This window comes from Perkinsus marinus (genome assembly GCF_000006405.1).
Source record: "Perkinsus marinus ATCC 50983 genomic scaffold scf_1104296931628, whole genome shotgun sequence".
In the NCBI taxonomy this organism is placed as follows: Eukaryota; Perkinsozoa; order Perkinsida; family Perkinsidae; genus Perkinsus; species Perkinsus marinus.
Window position 1 is genome coordinate 41,469 of NW_003215694.1, and position 8,315 is coordinate 49,783.

At 47.2% G+C, this 8,315-nt stretch overlaps 3 protein-coding genes across 3 annotated transcripts in view; all 3 read right to left on the reverse strand.

Annotated features, from left to right (window-relative positions):
* Pmar_PMAR009151 (hypothetical protein) overlaps positions 1–1,507 on the reverse strand; it is a gene marked incomplete at its 3' end in the record, with an annotated part of 1,646 nt that extends 139 nt beyond the window's left edge. Inside the window, exons 1-7 of the mRNA XM_002786283.1 lie at positions 1,349–1,507; positions 1,184–1,292; positions 827–942; positions 559–710; positions 307–510; positions 115–212; positions 1–34 (exon numbers count right to left, since the gene is read on the reverse strand). Coding sequence (XP_002786329.1) covers positions 1–34; positions 115–212; positions 307–510; positions 559–710; positions 827–942; positions 1,184–1,292; positions 1,349–1,498 — 863 coding nt within the window. The 5' untranslated portion in view covers positions 1,499–1,507. The remainder of the gene's footprint in view (positions 35–114; positions 213–306; positions 511–558; positions 711–826; positions 943–1,183; positions 1,293–1,348) is intronic.
* Positions 1,508–1,673: 166 nt separating this feature from the next.
* Pmar_PMAR009152 (hypothetical protein) lies at positions 1,674–3,503 on the reverse strand. Its single transcript, XM_002786284.1, has 5 exons — positions 3,378–3,503; positions 3,216–3,324; positions 2,414–2,550; positions 2,224–2,366; positions 1,674–2,176 (listed from the first exon to the last, which is right to left on the reverse strand). Exons 1-5 carry the CDS (start codon positions 3,489–3,491, stop codon positions 1,954–1,956), a joined length of 726 nt encoding a protein of 241 aa, XP_002786330.1. The 5' UTR covers positions 3,492–3,503; the 3' UTR covers positions 1,674–1,953.
* Positions 3,504–3,545: 42 nt separating this feature from the next.
* On the reverse strand, positions 3,546–8,186 carry Pmar_PMAR009154 (hypothetical protein; the record flags this gene model as incomplete). Its single annotated transcript, XM_002786285.1, has 6 exons — positions 3,546–3,618; positions 4,718–4,806; positions 5,042–5,135; positions 5,188–5,309; positions 7,608–7,766; positions 7,917–8,186. 6 exons carry the CDS (start codon positions 8,184–8,186, stop codon positions 3,546–3,548), a joined length of 807 nt encoding a protein of 268 aa, XP_002786331.1.
* Between the last annotated feature and the right edge of the window lie 129 nt (positions 8,187–8,315).

The following is an 8,315-nucleotide window of genomic DNA, read 5'->3' on the forward strand; positions in this document are numbered from 1 at the left end:
TTTTTATCATCCCGACCAGCCTCGGCGGCGGACCCTATGCGGGAGTCACATCATGAATCGATATATCTGAACACAGAATACCATCACAGCTCTGATTCACCAAAGTTAACCCACCAGTGAGAGTATCCATGACAGTCCTCAGCCGCCCACTTGGTGACCTCTTCAACCCTTTAGGAAGTGCTTGGCCCGCAGTTCTCGCCGTACTGGGAAACCTATCGAATCAAACCACAAACTCACCCTACCAAAAAGACGATGTCGCATCCAATAACATAGAAAAAGTCAATTCCTGGGAAACCCTTCGGCCACCTGTAATCAGCCGTATCGTCACTTATCCAACTTCCCGTCAATGATGAGATCGTGGTGTCTTCAGAGGTGCTACTCTTGTTATCATCAATGTGGCCTGGCGACTTAGCCAGAGTTCTCGAGGCCGCAGTAGAGAAAGATGACGACGACGATGGAGACGATGGCCCATGATACTTCTCAAGCCAGTAACACAACCACTCGGTCGCGCTGAAGTATCACCAGGTTGGTATGCACGCATGCACAAACTTCACTTACGCAGTGCATATATGATCAGCGACCTCAGCAACTCTACCAGAGACATCATCTTCTTCACTTTCTTCGTCGCCAGTATTGTAGGTATGACCACTCGAAAGCTTCGCCCAAGTAAAAATGCGACACAAGTCAGCAGTCTCTGTGCTTGATGGTACCTACGAGAGAACACCGTGTACACAATCGTTCCCCAGCTTGAACGTTTATACTCGGGCGAAAACGTCACGATGCGACTATTTTCCATCTGAGCAAACTCTCCTCAACAGAGTCTCACGTTTATAATAGTAGATCTTCGATCCGAATATCTGGTATGTGACAAGATCGTTGGGAGGTAGTCTGACGGGCAGGAATCAAATCTCCCAACGACGACTTTTACATAGTCTTCCGGACCTGAGGTAAATCTTCCTCAGATACTGGGCCTAGCCAGGCGGCTAAAGGATATGTAGGGAAAGATAGATCTCGATACGATTATGTGGTCGGACATGTAAAATATCATATGAAGCTCTCCGAGAAGACAGTCGCATGATAAATTGACTGTAGCACAACTACAATAAGGAGAACAACGAATATCCAACAGGTTAGCTATAAAAGATTCATATCATGTCCGGACGCTGCCCACGCCGATACTCACCTATTCCGAAGCGCCGACCTTCAAAAAGCATAGTACGAGGTTCGGCAGTATTAACACAAACAGTCCCTCTACGGGACCCGGACAACGTGTGTCCAACGAAGGTAGAAATCTGACAGAAAGATGGTACAACTATCAGCACGCATGCACACAGATAACATCACTAACCTTAACATCATCAATGATACTCCAACCATATTTCATGGCATACTGCGACGACAGGTCGCCTGGATAAGGGCGAGAGGCGCCCCTATCGCCACTGTGGTGACCAGAGTGATCACTCACAGTATGGTTGTAGTAGATCGGACCAGAGAACATTCAAATTCGAAAAATTAACAACAATTACTACTACAACAACAGCACTCAGCGCACAGCGAAGATTCTCCATTATACCATCCCAGCCTGAACATACCCAGAAACAGACCCTCCCACCACGTACAAGAGAGTCATCCAACGACGCTATTGGATACAACTATCACACAACAATCATCACTATGAATGAGTTATAGACGAGATTATGGTGGTGTTTATAACTGAGCCCTACACTGATGCTAATCACCATCCTCATCAGGACCGACACGGCAGCTCCAATAAGGACAGCAACACCAGTATGGACAACTACAGAGTAGTAGAGAAACAAGTACGGTAGTGATGGCTGTTCCATCAGGCATGAGTATCCTACTGCGCACAGCGAAGAATATTTAACCTGGGGTATCGATGGCTGTTCCATCAACATGAAAACCCTACTGCGCACAGCGAAGAATATTTCCAACTTATAGTACAACCCAGTCCTCCCCACCCTTCTTAGTGCTAGTCTTAACATGAGTAGTCTGTGTGCCTTCACTCTTCACCTCATTATCCTCGTGGTCTTGCTCTTCGACAGCTCCCAAAGTGATATGCTCCCCCACCTGAGCTCTCTGCGAGGCCTTCAAAGCCTCTGCCGCCTCGAGCGAAGTGGCTGGGTCTTCAGCCCAACTATCCAACCACACTTGCAACCTATACAGAGAATTCCGTCACGCGCCACGAAATTCATCATCAGCTACCTATCGCAAGCATCGCCCATCTTGTCGGCGAAATCATCCAGCGCTTGATCCATCTTCTCATCAAAGGACGGCTGGGGCCCAAGATTGGCCTCAGCGACGAGTTTCTCCAAAGCCGCGAATACTGCATCATCACCTCCCTCTACCTGAAAATGAGTATCTTAGAATCTTCGCCGTGCGCTCAGCGACTCACATTAATACGAACTTTACGTCCGAGTGTTCCTTCTGGAGCAGCGACAGCAGCTGCCGAATCGACAGCTACCTTAGGGAGTTCCCCAACAACATCACAGGTCGGACCATGCTCCAGGAATACTTCATCAGTATCGATACCTAAAATAAACGACAACTATGGTGATGATGATCATGGCGACGATCATACGAGTTCAGTGATAGATCCAATATACGAACACCAATTCGCAATACTGAATTCTTTATACCGCTAACACCATCATATCAGCAGGGATATTCCAGAGTCACCTATACTAGTTCAAGCTGAGGTCTAGTCGTTGAGGCCCTAGCCAAGCTCGCAAGCTTGGAAACCTCACATCAGCAGGAGCAGAAAGCAACCATAACACACGATATACGGACAACTTCACTATATACTGTATCAACATAATATACCTAGATGATATCTATACCCTAATACTAACACGAATATATTACTATTTCATGAAGGGGGATATAGACCGTCTCATAATATCCTAACATATATACATCGGGTGTGAACAGGAGTATAACATGATTCGGGTAAGACAAATCTGTACGAAAATTATGAGATAAACTCCGTTGCAGAAAATGCACGAAAATATTTTTGGCTATAATCTTCGAATATGATGTTTTAAAACAAAACAAACGCTATATTCTGGATCAGCACGCTTTCCTCGATAAGACTAGCTATTCAGCTCACTTCGGAAGTTTATCCTACAGATTTCCATAGTATCACTATACATATCCTCTCAGGGGAGGAAACACCCATAACCCACATCTAAACTCACCAATAGCTAACTTTTTGCCGTCTATGGTGATGAAGTGGGGATTCGACAGATCAAATTCCAGCTTGCCTTCCCTGATGTTCGTCACACCGTTCCTCAATGAAACCGCAACCTAAACACGCAACCGTCATACACCCAATCAACCGTCACGCGCCACGAAATTACAGTAGCATTTTCGAATGAGCCCTTCTGGACTTCATCATCTCCAGAGATCCACGATGAGAAGGGGCCACCGATAGCGGCAGCGGCACTATAGTAGGGCATGGGTTCGAGTGGCATGTGATAGAGAAAATACTAAAACCTGCAAACAAGGAGAGAAGAAAAATAACAGCGTCACTTCGCCACAAAATTATCGACCGTCATTCCCCAACCAGGAACACCGCCCTTTCCTATGAGAAAGTCGTGGCTGAACATGCAATCTACGGCGTCACTAAAAGACACTCCTTCAGCTGCTGGAGTACCATCACCTCCATATAGTACTCCCTTACTTGATAGCTGCTACGGAATAAGGGGCCACTGGCACAGTATCTAAGTACGATTAACACCAAATGGCAAGATACGGATGAGGTCCCAAATGGCAAGATACGGATGAGGTCCCAAATGGCAAGATACGGATGAGGTCCCAAATGGCAAGATACGGATGAGGTCCCAAATGACAAGATACGGATGAGGTACCAAATGACAAGATACGGATGAGGTCCCAAATGACAAGATACGGATGAGGTCCCAAATGACAAGATACGGATGAGGTCCCAAATGACAAGATACGGATGAGGTCCCAAATGACAAGATACAGACAGGGTGTAACTGGCAAGATATGAAGCAGATGATGATAAAAAGCTAATAGTATGTGGAAGAGAGCTAGGATCTTATCAGTTCCCAAGTCAACAACCAGTCATATCCATTACCTTCAAGTAATCAGTATTAATCGCATCATGGGTCGTGCCTTAACACCTCTTTACAGTGGTTGAACCCCGCGAGTGTGATGTACTGTGTAACCTTCATATGGCGCCTCGCAGACTGCAAGTATCTACTCCTTGAACTCTCGAATCAATACCCACCATTGCAGCAAGATACCATCACTGTCCGAAAGTCACAACATCAACTCCTGACTCCATCAGATCCTTCATGGCTATTTATATATACACGGAAGGACGGCAACGGAATCGACAAGAAAAGTGACAGCAGCGAATGGCGGCGATACGAAAACAGGAGCCACCATATATCCTCCTATAGCTGATACGACTATAGGATCAACAGAGTTTATCGAGTCACCACTACACGAGAGAGCGACTACCTGATGCGCAGTGTTAAGACCATACCGTGTCATTACCTCCATATCGGCGTAGAAGGATGCATATATGATACCACACCACCGCTACATCCTGATCAACTACTTTTCATCCGCATCACCTCAACGTTCTGAACACTTAGTCAATACATTTCAGCAAGCTCTAATGAATCCTACAACGAACAATATAATACTTATCCATTTGGGCACTCACCAAGACTCTGTCGGTACCCAGCTCAACGATCTCTCACGGAGGACAGCAGCCTTTCGACAGTGTCGATGTGGTGAGCGCAGACATGTATACTACTAGGAGGTAACTCCTTAACACAGTAACTGGCAACAACAACTTCACAATGGACACGACCACACATCGACCAAGTCCGGCATCTTCTCTGAAGCGATGTGCATCGCGCTTTGGTGAAGAACATTGTCGTGATCTACACTCATCAATACCTGCCACACTGACGTTCAGACTGGCATCTTCTTTTAGCTAGATGGTACAATATGACTCAACTGCTTGCCATCCACCCATTCTCACTTCGAGATGGTCTCTCTCACAGTGGCAGGGGCACTGGCATCCAATTCTGGGAAGGGGGGGTTGTGGTATGTTCTTGCTGCAAAAAAATGGGCGTCTCCTGAACGAAACGTAGCCCATTATTCGACCGACAGAGAGACAGCACTCACCTTACACAAGTGCCATTGCCCATGAGCATTATAGTAACAATGCCTCGGCTCGAGCGCTCCTCAATGTCGGAGCATCTGGCTTCTTGACAAACAGTGGCCAAACCGGTAGACTTAACATTAGCCTACAAATGGCTTACCGCACAAGATCTTCATTAGTTGGTCCTCCGATCGCAGAACTGTGCCTAACCAACATCTCCTATGAACTATTCCCTTACTGTATAATGGGGTGGTTCAAAATACTAGCGTCGAAGAGCTACTAAACAGGGAATTACGGATATATCATTTTAAGCCTTTTGGGTTCTCTCATCGGTGCTCTAGTGGGCCTCGAAATTTGTGTTGCCGCTGTAGAGGCAGCGAGTGAGGGGGAAGAAAGAGAACAGAAATGCCGATTCAGGGAGAAAAAAGATCCATAACATCACGAGAACAGGTGAAAAGAAACTGCGCCGAGGTGGGATGGGTTTGATACAATCCTTAATTCTTGACAGGCTAATGCTGGAAGTACGATAGAGGAGTTCTCAAGAGCGGTTAATAATTCTACGATATTCTTTGACGTACATCGTAGTAGCTTTGCGAGTCTACGTACAGGCCCGTAATGCTTCCCACTTGATCAAAATATGTAGCAGACTAGTCTAGTCTGCTACACATTTCAAGATTTTTTACATATTTACGGCCGCGCCCTTATATCTAGTCTGATTGGATATAAGGGCGCGCCCGGATTTGAACCGAGGACCTGCTGATCTGCAGTCAGCCGCTCTACCACTGAGCTACACACCCGGGTGATATGAGGACAAATGAGGAGGGCGCCAGAAGAGCTCTAGGAGTGAGCGAGAAAACCCCCAAGGTTTGCTCGAAGGGTGACCGTGGGGATTCACGCTGTGTGGACCACACATACCAGGATTGCCACACGTGGGAGGAAGTTTGAGATGCTCTTGCGACACAACGTGCACACGCGTGCTCCTACAGCACGTACGTTCATTGGCAGCAGTTAGTACCACCTCATTGATTAAGTAGGACATCGCTTTGGCCCAAAGCCTTTGGGCGACTCAGGCTCTCTATCTTACTCGGGGAGCTTTCATTATCCATTGCATGGCTGGCCTTTTTGTTTGAGAGGAGAATGAGTTATTCCCTGACGTTGAGGGAGATGTTGCTGTGAAGCAGAGGCCAAGCTGGAAGTTGTGCTAACTACCCAGCATCCCTGCAGCTACAGCACGGAGTCTGCACTGCTACCAGCCAGTCAGATCTGTGGTGCTCCGAGCTGGTCACACCATATAGTGAGGTGAGGTGTTAGTAGTAACACCCGCACTGGTTGCACTGGACCTCTGGACAGTGAGCGTAGCATGTCTAGCATGACCCTTGACCACTCACTCTGGTTGAGGCCACAATAACTCATTGTCAATGAGTGTTAAACAGATGAGCCTTCGATTTCTCGAGTCAACGTGTTCGCAGGTCGTTATGCTCAACTTGGCAGTGCCAGATTGGGACCTCCCCGCGGTATGGCATGTGCCGCTGCGGTAACATTACTTTTTCCATATGACCCGACTCTCGTCAACTGAACACAACCGAAGACGCCAATTAAATACAGAAAAGAAATAATTACCTCGAAAAAATGCCTATCTCTGAAAGGTCTATGGATAAACCCTGCTAAGCAGGCCCTGACGACTTTGTCAAAGACTTCCAATGCTTCGACTACGGTCCCATGAAAAGGTTCTTGTGCTCGAGTCAGTGACATCATCCGAATCCATCAGCCACGAATGTCGACCGAATCAAGTTAAACCTATATTAATATAGAACGACCTCACGAACTTCGCCTAATGTCTACCGCACAATTCATACCGGAAAAATAGAGGTTGAAACGATTGACATCGTCTGACGATGTGACGACGATCGTCAACTTGGAAAAATGTAATCAGATAGACCCACGGAATTTATCACGATGTTACTTATCACGAGGCTACATTGCTCTGGTCATTTGATCGTCAGAGCACCGCATATCTCAATGATTGGGGAAACGCACAAAAGGCCACGCGCATACGCACGTATTGCTATGAAACGAGTATGGAACGTCATGGACCACTGAGCAAAAGGAGGGACGATATCGTGGCAGAATTGACAGTGTCAGGCCGACACCCGTACAATGATTCTGGATGTTAACTACGGGTATTTGAGGATGGGAAGACCATCCATAATTATCCGTATGATAGACTGATTCCAGCATCAATGATGAGGCTGCTAGAGAATGATATAGCCTCCAGAGAGGGCCCCCGGAGCAACTACAGGGCAGGCAATGATATATGCGGCTACATGTTTTCGATAAGCGCATGGAAAAGAGAATTGTTATCCCACGGAAAGAGATCAGCCCGTGCTTGGTCTGGTAGTGATTGTTGCAACGAAATACCATGGAGCCCATGCTCGTGAGCCACCTTGATCTTGTCGACAGCACGTGGCTGCGAAAAGAAGAAGTAGTCCCCATTCTTGTTGTGGTATCTGCCGTTGCCCTGCGGGTCCTGATGGGATACGTATATCATGAAAGAGTACCCGACATCGGCAGAATCATAGGTAGCTCGAGCCAGAAGAGGCACCTGAGATGGCGACCGAAACTACAACTCCAAGGGCACGGACGGGACATCGGTGTTGTGCAATATCGGAACCACTACTGCAAGAAGATAACGAGCGGAAAACTAGAGGATCTCACTATAATTGAACACTGGTGGTGAATGCCCAACACTCACTTGTAGAACAATTTTGCCGAGATCCACGCCAGCCGCCGAGGCGTTCAGGATGGTTTGCTTGGCAAATGCGTCCGTGTTGAACGCGGCCGTATCGTTTTTGTCATCATATCGTGGCCATAATGAAACGAAGGTGGTATCGGCGATCCCTCCCAATTTGGCCTTCGCGAACACATCTAACTTCTCAGGCGTCAACCTGACAACCCAACGGTGGCTGGTGGTTCCAATCGGTCCACTACACACGCGAGAGTCTACTGGTAGTTTTATATGCATCGTAAGACTCACCGGATTGAAGAAATCAACTTCAGTTCATTGATAGCCTCCAAGGCCTCCTTCACATGTTGGGGGGTCTGCTCAGAATAGGGGAGGAAATCCGCTATCCTGAAGCCGTCGACGGGGAAG

What these genes read in the sequence shown, in the direction of transcription:
- Pmar_PMAR009152 (XM_002786284.1), bottom strand. Translation starts at nt 3,491, where the DNA reads ATGCCACTCGAACCCATGCCCTACTATAGTGCCGCTGCCGCTATCGGT. An exon ending in GCTCATTCGAAAATGCTACT is followed by an intron (nt 3,325 to 3,377) that starts GTAATTTCGTGG and finishes TTGCGTGTTTAG; the next exon opens with GTTGCGGTTTCATTGAGGAA. An exon ending in ATGGGCGATGCTTGCGATAG is followed by an intron (nt 2,177 to 2,223) that starts GTAGCTGATGAT and finishes TTCTCTGTATAG; the next exon opens with GTTGCAAGTGTGGTTGGATA.